This window comes from Epinephelus fuscoguttatus, linkage group LG10, assembly GCF_011397635.1.
Source record: "Epinephelus fuscoguttatus linkage group LG10, E.fuscoguttatus.final_Chr_v1".
Lineage (NCBI taxonomy): Eukaryota > Metazoa > Chordata > Actinopteri > Perciformes > Serranidae > Epinephelus > Epinephelus fuscoguttatus.
The window spans coordinates 45888082-45900836 of NC_064761.1; the positions used below are offsets into that span (position 1 = coordinate 45888082).

The following is a 12755-nucleotide window of genomic DNA, read 5'->3' on the forward strand; positions in this document are numbered from 1 at the left end:
GAAAGAACCAATCAGATGCCTTCATGTCTCTTACTGCCTGAGCCCCCCTCTGTCCCTCCCTCCCTCCTCCCTGCGTGCACTCATCACGTGTCACCGTTGCCGGAAATATTCAGCACACTCCTCAGCAGAAATACTGAGTAAGCAGGAGTTTGCTGAACAATGGCAGAGAAAATGCAGCCAAAAGTACCACGTCCAGCGTTACTTGTAATGGCTCACCCCACTAAACAGGCTGAGAAAGGAAAGTTAGAGGCAGAAAAGGTTTTGGATAAAGTGAGAGGACAAACCAGACATCAACAGCACTCCAGCTTTTGAACGGTGGAGACAACTGAGGGAGCTGAAGGGCCTGCAAAGTGATGCAGAGGTTGCTGTCTTTCTGTTGGACAGGTAATTATTTGTTTGCTTTGGGGGTATTTGTTATTTTACTCGGTTCTCCTCTGCCCTGCTGACTGCAGGATGCGCATTCAGGCATGTCTGGGCTTGTGGCTTTGGACAGAGCACTGAAGGGAGGGGGAGGAGGGGGTGGAGCTTAGAGGAGGTGCCGCTTTCAAATCTTGCTAGCTCTCCAACATTACAAACTATAGCTTTAACTTTAAATGTTTTTAATTGAAAATAAAAACTTTGAACTGTTTCCTTTCTGTAAATCTATGATCAGCTCATGATGTTTGTGTCACTGTGACGTGATCAACATCTGTGATTATAACCATCGGAAAAGTAATCTGATTACAGATGTGATGAAAAAATGACTTCCTGCTGACAAGTTAAAAACATTTTCTTTAACTTGTCAAAGACAAACAGAAAATATTTCAAAGATCAGATTTTATTTTCTGATTCAGTTTATTGAAATAAAATTCAGCTTCATAAAACTGTTGACGTCCAGATAAAATAAAAATAATAAAGGCAGATGTTTTCATTCACCGATCAATAACTGTTAAACTGATCAATAACTGTTAAACTGATCACTGTCCGATAAACTGATCAAGAACAGTTTTACTTTAAGCTAAATGTCTTCATCAGTAAAGTCAGTTACTGATCTGCTGCTTTCGTTTCAACAAAATCGTGTAGTGGTTATTATTATCAATGACATCATCACCATCACCATCATCATCTTCATCATCATCTTTATCGTCATGTTTTTGTCTTGCTGCAGGACCAGTGGATTTATTTTATAAATAAACACTGATAATGACCAATAACGTCTGATATAGATTTTTATTGGATGAGCTCTGAACACTGTGTCTTTAACAGGAAATACGTGTCATCACTGTGACGTTTCACTGCCACGCGTACCATAACTCTGATGTGATTGGCTGCTGTCACCGGATCAAACGGACGCTAACCTTCAGGATGCACTTCCTGCAGCTGCTTCACAGTAAAAGCCTTCCAGAGTTTCACTGGTGAAAAGCCTTTATTGTGAAGCAGCTGCAGCAGGAAGTTCCCACTGATCAATGTGCTGATTCAGGACTTCAAAATAAAAGCAGTAAAATAAACAGTTCAGGAAAACAACATCAAAACAAAAATATTCAGTCAGTAAAACAAACACAAACTGTAAACAAAAACATAAAGTTTAGTGTTATTTTCCACAATCACAAACCCCGCCCTAAGAAACAAACTCCGACCAGAACCCTGAATTACATCAAAGTTAAACTGGAGTTAAACTGTGATTAACATCCAGACTCAGGGATCCCTCCTCAGTTGCTCTTCCTGAGGTTTCTACCGTTTTTTCCCCGTTAAAGGGTTTTTTTGGGGAGTTTTTCCTTATCCGCTGTGAGGGTCTTAAGGACAGAGGGATGTCGTATGCTGTAAAGCCCTGTGAGGCAAATTGTGATTTGTGATATTGGGCTTTATAAATAAAATTGATTGATTGAATTGATTGATTGATGTTTATTTAAAATCCAGGTTTTCTGAGTTTGTCAAGTGACAGAAAAACAATGTAACGATGAGCGCTGTAACTCGGACTGAAGAAGTGATGCTACCTGCTGTAGTGATTATATCGTGCGGAGGCGGATTTATGATAATGACTCAAATAATTCACTGAGACAATGAACCCCGCCCACAGAGGGGTCAGGTGGGTGGGATCATTTTAGCTCCGCCCACAGACTCAGAAACACAGAAACCGTGAAAACCAGTTTGATCCAGTTCACGCATCATTAACATGCTCAGAAACAGACCTCTGACTTTACATCACCCGTACTTTAAACTGGGATTACACTGGGATTAAACTGGAGTTAAACTGGGGTTAACTGGAGTTAGACTGGGATTACACTGGAGTTAAAATGGAGTTAAACTGGAATTAACTGGAGTTAAACTGGGATTACACTGGAGTTACACTGGGATTAAACTGGAGTGAAACTAGGATTAAACTGGAACTAAACTGAAGTAAAACTGGGATTAAACTGTAGTTAAATGGTGATGTTCAGCCCTTAAAATAAAACAAACATTAAAACACATTTAACATGTTTGTAACTGGTTTGACCTTTGACCTCTAACAGTCTAACACTCAAAGAACCGAAGTGCCTTTACAGTCCAGCAGAGTCCAGTATAGTCCAGCAGGGTCCAGTGGTAACTGGTACAAAGAGACTGATTTCCAGATTTAAAAAGTCAATAAACTTGCTTATTTAATTTTATTTTGCACATTAAAAAAAAAGATGAAGTTAAACTGGGATTAAACTGGGTTTGAACTGGAGTTGAACTAGGATTGAACAGGGAACTGGGATAAATCTGGGTATAAATCTGGGTATTAAACTGGGATTTAACTAGGATTAAACTTGATTTAAACTGGCATTAAACTGGTATCAAACTGGATTTTAACTGGGATTACACTGGAGTTACACTGGGATGAAACTGGAATAAAACTGGGATTAAACTGGGACTAATCTGAAGATTGTGTTGATGTTAAACTACATTAAAGCTTCAGTCTCTTTCTATTTCTCCCGAAGCCTGATTGGCCCCTCAGGTGTGTTACCTGTCCTCAGGTGTTACCTGTCCTCAGGTGTGTTACCTGCCCTTAGTATGACATGGGTCATTGATTAAAACCTTTAAATCCCAGAATGGTCGTCCGAAGTGCCTTCAGTCCAGCTGCTTCAGGACCAGGACTTTACTGGACTGAACTGTTTCTGCTTTTGTTTCATGGTTTCACACAAAGTGAGCCATCAGAGTCCAGTAGAGTTCAGAAGAGTTCAGCAGAGTCTGGTAGGGTCCAGAAGAGTTCAGTAGAGTCCGGTAGGGTCCAGAAGAGTTTAGTAGAGTCGGGTAGGGTCAAGAAGAGTTCAGTAGAGTCCAGTAGGGTCTAGAAGAGTTCAGTAGAGTCCGGTAGGGTCCAGAAGAGCTCAGTAGAGTCCGGTAGGGTCCAGTAGATGCAGATTTAAGACGTACTCCGTGCTGACAGAAGGGAGGCATCAATCACAGGATGAAGAAGAGAAGGATGACAACGAAGAGAATTGCGAGCAACACTCCGATCGCACACCACTGACGACGATCTGTTGAAATACAGACAGTTAATACAGTAAGTTGTCTGTCTCTCAGGTTAACTCATATCACAGCGGTGCCTGGACAGCGTGACGTGTGTGGTTGTGCTGCTGCCGTGGTCCTGCCAGATGCCTCCTGCTGCTGCTGCCATCATTAGTCATACTTCTACTGTTATTATATACATATGATTATTGTCACATATGTACATTATCAGATATTGATATAAGCTTTCAACATATTGTACCACAGTAGCCAGAACTATAATTATAATATTATTACTTTTATTAATGTTGTTGTAAGCTACTGTCATTACCGTCTGTCCTGCATCTCTCTCTCTCTGTCTCATTGTGTCATACGGATTACTGTTAATTTATTATGTTGATCTGTTCTGTACGACATCTATTGCACGTCTGTCCGTCCTGGAAGAGGGATCCCTCCTCAGTTGCTCTTCGTGAGGTTTCTACCATTTTTTCCCCATTAAAGGGTTTTTTGGGGAGTTTTTCCTGATCAGCTGTGAGGGTCCTAAGGACAGAGGGATGTCGTATGCTGTAAAGCCCTGTGAGGCAAACTGTAATTTGTGATATTGGGCTTTATAAATAAAATTGAATTGAAATTGAACTCTGACTAACTAAACTACAACTAACTATAAATAATTACTGCATAACTACCTACAACTAACTTTTCTTAACTACAACTAACTAGAACAAACAACAACTAACTATATCTAACTACAACTAAATACGACTAAAACTTACAACAAACTACAATTAAGTACGACTGACTATAACTATCACTAACAAGAACTAACAATGACTAAGTACAACTAACTATAACAAAACTACCTACAACTAACTACAACTCACTAAAACTACTACTAACTATATCAAAATTTAACTATAAGTAGCTACAAGTAAGTACAACTAACTAAAACTAAGTACAACTAACTATAACTAACTAGTACTGAATGGTGGATGATAAAACGATAACATATTGTATCGCGATAAACACTTATGCGCTGTCAATAGAAAAAATGTTCGATATAACGTTCGATAATGTTACTGCATTCCGTCGGGAAAAAAACACGAGGAAAGCCAAGCAAGTTACCCTCGGAGTCGGGCTGTGCAAGGTTGGTTGCATGAACACACTGACTTGCTCCCTGGTAACCTAGCAACGATGTCACACAAACAGCTAACAATATCAGGTTTGGTTGCGCCATTCTCGTGTGTGAAAACAGGTCCGCTTATAAGCTGCAACTTTGGGCTTTTTTTTTTTTTTTTTTTTTTTTTGTGAAGTCACTTACAAATACTCCTCCGAGAACCGTCACCTTATCGTGGTGGAGGAGTTTGAGTGCCCTAATGACCCTAGGAGCTATGCTGTCAGGGGCATTTTGCCCCTGGTAGGGTTTCCCATGGCAGATTGGTTCTGGGCGAAGGGTCAGAACGGTTCAAAAAACCTGGCCCGGAGGATTACAAGGGCCCCGCCCTGGAGCCAGGCCTGGGGTTGGGGCCCGTGGGCAAGTGCCTGGTGGTCGGGCCTTCGCCCATGGGGTCCAGCTGGGCCCAGCCCGAACCAGCTACATGGGCTTGTCCCCCTGCAGGCCCACCACCCGCAGAGGGATCCAGAAGGGTTCGGTGCAATGTGGATTGGGCAGCAGACCAAGGCGGGGGCCTTGGCGGTCCGATTCTCGGTTACAGAAGTTGGCTCTTGGGACATGGAATGTCACCTCTCTGGTGGGGAAGGAGCCGGAGCTTGTGGAAGAGGTTGAGCGCTACCGGCTAGATATAGTCGGCCTCACCTCGACACATAGTTCTGGCTCTGGAACCCTAGTCCTTGAGAGGGGTTGGACTCTCTCCTTCGCTGGAGTTGCTCCGGGTGAGAGGCGGAGGGCCGGGGTGGGCTTCCTGATAGCCCCCAGACTCTCTGCCTGTATGTTGGGGTTTACCCCGGTGGACGAAAGGGTTGCTTCCCTGCGCCTTCGGGTCAGGGAATGGGTCCTGACTGTTGTCTGTGCTTATGCACCGAACAACAGTTCAGAGTACCCACCCTTTTTGGAGTCCCTGGGACGGGTGCTGGACAGTGCCCCGACCAGGGACTCCATTGTTCTGCTGGGGGACTTCAACGCTCACGTGGGCAATGACAGCGGGACCTGGAGGGGCGTGACTGGGAGGAACGGCCTGCCCGATCTGAACCCGAGTGGTGTTCAGTTATTGGACTTCTGTGCGGGTCGCAGTTTGGCCATAACTAACACCATATTCAAACATAAGGATGTCCATCGGTGCACGTGGCACCAGGACAGCCTAGGTCGCAGGTCAATGATCGACTTTGTAGTCGTATCATTTGACCTGTGGCCATATGTTCTGGACGCTCAGGTGAAGAGAGGAGCAGAGCTGTCAACTGATCACCACCTGTGGTGAGTTGGATCAGATGGTGGGGGAAGACGCTGCACAGACCTGGCAGGCCCAAACGAACAGTGAGGGTCTGCTGGGAACGCCTGGTGGAAGAACCTGTCCAGATGATCTTCAACTCCCACCTCCGGGAGAGCTTCGACCGCGTCCCGAGGGCGGAGGGGGACATTGAGTCCGAATGGGCCTTGTTCCGCTCTGCCATTGTCGAAGCGGCGGTTGTGAGCTGTGGCTGCAAGGCCGCTGGGGCCAGTCGCGGCAGTAATCCCCGAACCCGCTGGTGGACACCAGAGGTGAGGAGAGCCGTCAGGCTGAAGAAGGAGGCCTACAGGGCATGGTTGGTCTGTGGGTCTCCGGAGGGTGCTGGAGGGGGCATGGGAGTTTGCCCAACCAGTCCACATGTGTTTTGTGGATTTGGAGAAGGTTTACGACCGTGTCCCCAGGGGCATCCTGTGGGGGGTGCTCTGGGAGTATGGGGTTGGTGGCCCCTTGCTAAGGGCCATCCAGTCCCTGTACCAAAGGAGCATGAGTCTGGTTCGCGTGGCTGGCAGTAAGTTGGACTTGTTCCCGGTGAGGGTTGGACTCCGCCAGGGCTGCCCTTTGTCACCGGTTCTGTTCATAACTTTTATGGACAGAATTTCTAGGCGCAGCCGAGTGGTGGAGGGTGTCAGGTTCGGTGACGAGAGGATCTCGTCCCTGCTTTTTGTGGATGACGTGGTCCTCCTAGCTCCATTGAACAGTGACCTCCAGCTCTCGCTGGGGCGGTTCGCAGCCGAGTGTGAAGTGCCTGGGATGAGAATCAGCACCTCCAAGTCTGAGGCCATGGTCCTCAGCCGGAAAAGGGTGGATTGCCCACTCCGGGTCAGGGGGGAGGTCCTGCCTCAGGTGGGGGAGTTTAAGTATCTCGGGGTCTTGTTCACGAGTGAAGGTAGGATGGAGCGGGAGATTGACAGGCGGATTGGGGCGGCGTCAGCAGTGATGCAGGCGCTTAACCGGTCCGTTGTGGTGAAGAGGGAGCTTAGCCAGAAAGCGAAGCTCTCGATTTACCGGTCGATCTACGTTCCAATCCTCACCTATGGTCACGAGCTCTGGGTAGTGACCGAAAGAATGAGATCGCGAGTGCAAGCGGCCGAAATGAGTTTCCTCCGCAGGGTGGCTGGGCTCAGCCTTAGGGATAGGGTGAGGAGCTCAGACATCCGGGAGGGACTCGGACTAGAGCCGCTGCTCCTCCACATCGAGAAGAGCCAGTTGAGGTGGTTCGGGCATCTGGTAAGGATGCCTTCCGGACGCCTCCCTTGGGAGGTGTTTCGGGCATGTCCAACCGGGAGGAGACCTCGGGGCCGCCCCAGAACACGCTGGAGTGATTACATCGCCCAGCTGGCCTGGGAATGCCTCGGGGTTCCAGCGGAAGAGCTGACGGAAGTGGCTGGGGAGAGGACTGTCTGGGCTTCTTTGCTGAGGCTGCTGCCCCCGCGACCCGGACCCGGATAAGCGGAGGACGACGAGTACGAGTACGAGCACTTACAAATATTGGTAGTCACGGGTTGCAGTTGCAACTGGTGGAGTTGCTTATTTGGGCTTGCTCTCTAAACGTTGCCTTTCTCTATATATATCCGTCTCTGTCTCTCTCTCTCTCTCTCTCGTATCCTATTTCTGCATCTTGCTAACTCGGCCATTCTGGATGTCACTAACTCGGCTTCTTCTCCGGAGCCTTTGTGCTCCACTGTCTCTCAGATTAACTCATATCACAGCGGTGCCTGGACAGCATGACGTGTGTGGTTGTGCTGCTGCCGTGGTCCTGCCTGATGCCTCCTGCTGCTGCTGCCATCATTAGTCATTAGTCATACTTCTACTGTTATTATACACATGACTATTGTCACATATGTATACTGCCAGATATTAATACATACTTTCAACATATTGTACCACAGTAGCCAGAACTATAACTATAATATTATTACTTTCATTAATGTTGTTATAAGCTACTGTCATTACCTGCATCTCTCTCTCTCTCTCTCTCTCTCTGTCTGTCTCATTGTGTCATGTGGATTACTGTTAATTTATCATGCTGATCTGTTCTGTACGACATCTATTGCACGTCTGTCCGTCCTGGAAGAGGGATCCCTCCTCAGTTGCTCTTCCTGAGGTTTCTACCGTTTTTTCCCCGTTAAAGGGTTTTTTTGGGGAGTTTTTCCTGATCAGCTGTGAGGGTCATAAGGACAGAGGGATGTCGTATGCTGTAAAGCCCTGTGAGGCAAATTGTGATTTGTGATATTGGGCTTCAAAAATAAAATTGAAAAAAATTGAAATTGAATAAGTTATTTAAATGTATGATAGTATGTCGGACTGCAGGATGTTTCCACAGCTCCGCTCCCTCCGCCCCTCTCCTTCTCCACATACACACAGGTGGCGGTCAGTCAATGAGACTTTTCACATTTAAATTGCATGATTAATTGAGGTTCACTAACAAGTGGGCGAAATATGGAAAGAATACAAAAAAGATTTGTAGAAAGAGAGGATTAAAACATTTGACTTCAAGAGGGGGACGATTCAAAGGCAGTGTGCAGATTCAGATACTGTGTGAAATATGTACTCATCATTCAGATCTTGTCCAGCATACCAGCACTGTTACAGTTATTAGTTATTTCTTATTTCATAGCTGCTCGTCTTAAAGCATTTTAATTCAATTTACGTTGGTTTGAACTGATCTTACCATTTTACTGGATGTCCAATGCTGTTATGTCATTACAAGTCTACCTTGTAGTCTACCTCAGGTTTGCACTAATTTCAACAACGCACTTTCCTCACTATGTGAATCACTTATTCATCTGTACATAGTCTTCAGTTCAGCTGCTTGTCTTTACAGATATGTTTGCCTGAAAGCATTTACTTGGTTTACTTGATGTCAAGAGAAAATGGTTCATTTTTTATTTTAGTTTTTATACCATCTTGTGTATGTTCATTTATTTGAGTGTTTTCTAATGGTTGTGTTGACATTACATTTTCCGCCGTGTGCCTTGGCTAATGACTGTGATTGAAATCAGAAGAAAGCTACTGAGTTTGAAATAAATGTGTTAAAATTTATTCATTTTCTCCTGGTCCTTATTTCAAAGAGGTTATAAAAAAATTAGTGATACTTATCGTTATCGATCAATATGAACCAGCTATATCATGATATACTTTTCAGCCATATCACCCACCCCTACTAGAACTAGTACATCTGAGTACAACAAACTACGACTAATTACAACAGACTGCAACTATGTACGACTAACTTTAACTAAAACTAACTGCAACACAGTACGACTGACTAGAACTAACTAGAACTAACTACGATTAACTATAACTAACTAAAACTAAGTTCAACTGAGTACAACTAACTATAACTAACTACGACTACCTAATCTAACTACAACTAAGTACACCTAACAACGACTAAAATGAGCACAAAAAGTAAGGAAATGTGAGTTTGGTAGATTATTTCTTTGTTGTAACAATGCCTCTTGGCAGTAAATCTTATACCGTTGGAAAGCCTGTTTATTTCCCTTTTAAATGGAGCCACATTTGTAAGGAACATGTATTTTTGTGGGATGAGCAGCAGAGCTGAGTATGTGGGTTGTGCCCATGAAAAATTTGCCAAATCTTCTCTACCAATGCCCAACAGCTTTTTTTTTTTTTGCTGTTGACTCTTGTTTGGTGGATTGGATGATTAAAGTCTGAAGACATATTGGCAATTTAGCAATTTATTCATTTAACAAACAGGAGCCTCAGTAGCGTGTGGAAGAACCATACACAGCCACAACAGCCTGGCACCTCCTCCTCATGCTGGTCACCAGCCTGGTCACACACTGCTGTTGGATGGCAACCCATTCTTCAACTAGCATTTGTCGCAAGTCAACCAATGTGGTTGTGTTGGTCATTCTGGCACAAAAAGCACGCCCAAGCTGATCCCACAAGTCTTCAATGGGGTTGAGGTCAGGACTGCTGGCAGGCCAGTCCCTCCTCTCCACTCCCAAAGTCTGGAGGTAGTCTCTGATAAACCCCACTCTGTGGAGGCGAGCGTAGTCATCTTGGAGGATAGAGTTCGGTCCCAGACTGTGGAGATATGGGATTGCCACTGGTTGCAGAATTTCATCTCGATACCTCTATGTATTGAGATTGCAGTCTTCTGAACTCTACTTGAGATAGCCTCGTTTTTCCAGTGAGGAAGATGCCGCCCCACACTGCCTCCACCAAGAGATTGGTGCAGGAATCAGCAAAGCATTCTCCGCATCTTCTCCACACACTGACCCTATGATCCAACTGCCGTAGGCAGAATCTGGATTCTCCGTTCCTCCGCATGTTCAGGTTCCAGTGCACGTGTTGCCGACACCAGCACAAATGGGCCTAACGGTGAAGGGCAGCGGTGGCAGGCCTCTTGGCAGCCCTATGAGACCAGAGATTGGCTGCGTGCAGTCTGTTCCGCATTGTCTGGGCAGAGCCCTATCGTCTTGCAAACCTTGACTGCAAATCTGTACAAGACTGCCCACGGTGCTGACCGGAGTGGGTTGCAGAGTAAGTGCTGACAGGATGAGGAAACGGTCTTTTTGGGGGACCTTCTTCTTGGGACGCCCCACTTTGCGGCCTGTCTCTGACATCCCCCGTTATATAGAACTTGGCCTTCAGTTTGTTGATGGTACTAGGGCTCACTCAAAATAATGCCGCAACTTGGTTCTGCAGAACACCAGCTTGAAGTTGCCCTATCGCACGAGCCCTATCCAGATCAGTCAAACGTGGCATTTTGATTCTTGGAGCAGACACCAACTGACCAATGAAGCAGGGCCCATACTCACAGGTACTGTCAACACCTGGGGGTACCAGAAGCTCAAAACAAGAGTCAATAGCAAAAGCAAAATAGTTGGGCATTGGCAGAGGAGATTTGGCAAGTTTTTCATGGGCGCAACCCACATACTCAGCTCTGCTGCTCATGTCACAAATGCCTGTACTGTACAAATGTGGCACCATTTAAAAGGGAAATAAATAGGCTTTCCAATGGTATAAGATTTATTGCCAAGAGGTATCGTTACAACAAAGAAATAATCTAACAAACGCAAATTTATTCATTTTCACTTAGTTTATAACTAACTACGACTAACTGTAACAAACTTTAACTGTGACTAGCTACAACCTATGACTAACAATAACTAACCAAAACTAACTAAACTAACTACGACTAACTATAGCTAACTACAACTAACTATAACCAACTGTGACTAACTACAAGTAACTACCACTAACTTTAAGTAACATTTTCTAATAACGACTAACTACAAATACACTACAACATACTTTCACTGACTACAACTATAAGTGTGACTAAGACTAACTACAACTAACTAAACTAACTATGAATACAAAGAAACTACAACTTACTATAACTAACTGTGACTAACTATGACTAACTATAACTATGACAAACAATAACTAACTATTACTAGCTCACAGGGCTTTACAGCATACGACATCCCTCTGTCCTTAGGACCCTCACAGCTGATCAGGAAAAACTCCCCCAAAAAACCCTTTAACGGGGAAAAAAAACGGTAGAAACCTCAGGAAGAGCAACTGAGGAGGGATCCCTCTTCCAGGACGGACAGACGTGCAATAGACGTCATATATCGAACTGTAACTATCATTAACTATCACTATCAGTGACTATCAATAACTAACTGTAACTATCAGTAACTAATGAGTATCTAATTGTAACTACCAATAACTAACTGTAACTAATAAGCAACTATCAGTAACTAACTGTAACTATCAGTAACTGTCACTATAAGCAACTATCAGTAACTAAATGCAACTATCAGTAACTAACTCTAACCAGTAACTATCAATTACTAACTGTCATTATCTGTAACTATCAGTAACTAAATGTAACTACCAGTAACACACTTTACCTATCAATAACTAACTGTAACTCTTACTATCAGTAACTACTCAGTAACTAACTATAAGTAACTAATCAGTAACTCCTAAACTAACAAACTAGTGTTTTATTTCTGTCTCTAATTGAGAAAAAACAATCAGGGTGACATCATGTGTTGCCGGGCAGATTACCGCTGGTCATGTGAGACACTTTGGCCAGTTTCTTCATGACGTTGTCCAACCTGGACTGAGTGTTGTCCACCTCATGAGTGAAGTCATCCAGCATCCTGCAGGAAAAACACAGAGACTCAACAAGTCTGACCATACCAACCAGGAACCAAACAGGGAGCAACCAGAGACCAAGCAGAGAGCAACCAGAGACCAACTAGGAACCAACCAGAGACCAACCAGTGACCATGTTTGTAATGGTGGAATGTAACTAAGTACTGCTTAGTATTTGCTTAGTTACTTTACTTCAGTACAAGTTTTAGGTGTTTAACTTGTGTATTTCATTCTATGCTTCGTTACACTTATCATCTACAGTACAGGCCAAAAGTTTGGACACACCTTCTCATTCAATGTGTTTTCTTTATTTTCATGACTATTTACATTGTAGATTCTCACTGAAGGCATCAAAACTATGAATGAACACGTGGAGTTATGTACTTAACAAAAAAAGGTGAAATAACTGAAAACATGTTTTATATTCTAGTTTCTTCAAAATAGCCACCCTTTGCTCTGATTACTGCTTTGCACACTCTTGGCATTCTCTCCATGAGCTTCAAGAGGTAGTCACCTGAAATGGTTTCCACTTCACAGGTGTGCCTTATCAGGGTTAATTAGTGGAATTTCTTGCTTTATCAATGGGGTTGGGACCATCAGTTGTGTTGTGCAGAAGTCAGGTTAATACACAGCCGACAGCCCTATTGGACAACTGTTAAAATTTATATTATGGCAAGAACCAATCAGCTAACTAAAGAAAAA

General features: G+C 44.2%; 1 protein-coding gene across 1 annotated transcript in view; it reads right to left on the reverse strand.

The window, feature by feature from the left end:
* Positions 1–1195: 1195 nt before the first annotated feature.
* The window catches only part of stx6 (syntaxin 6), a 29555-nt gene continuing 17995 nt past the window's right edge, over positions 1196–12755 (reverse strand). The window contains exons 7-8 of the mRNA XM_049587870.1: positions 11964–12058; positions 1196–3476 (exon numbers count right to left, since the gene is read on the reverse strand). Of these exons, the coding sequence (XP_049443827.1) occupies positions 3400–3476; positions 11964–12058 (172 nt within the window). The 3' untranslated portion in view covers positions 1196–3399. The remainder of the gene's footprint in view (positions 3477–11963; positions 12059–12755) is intronic.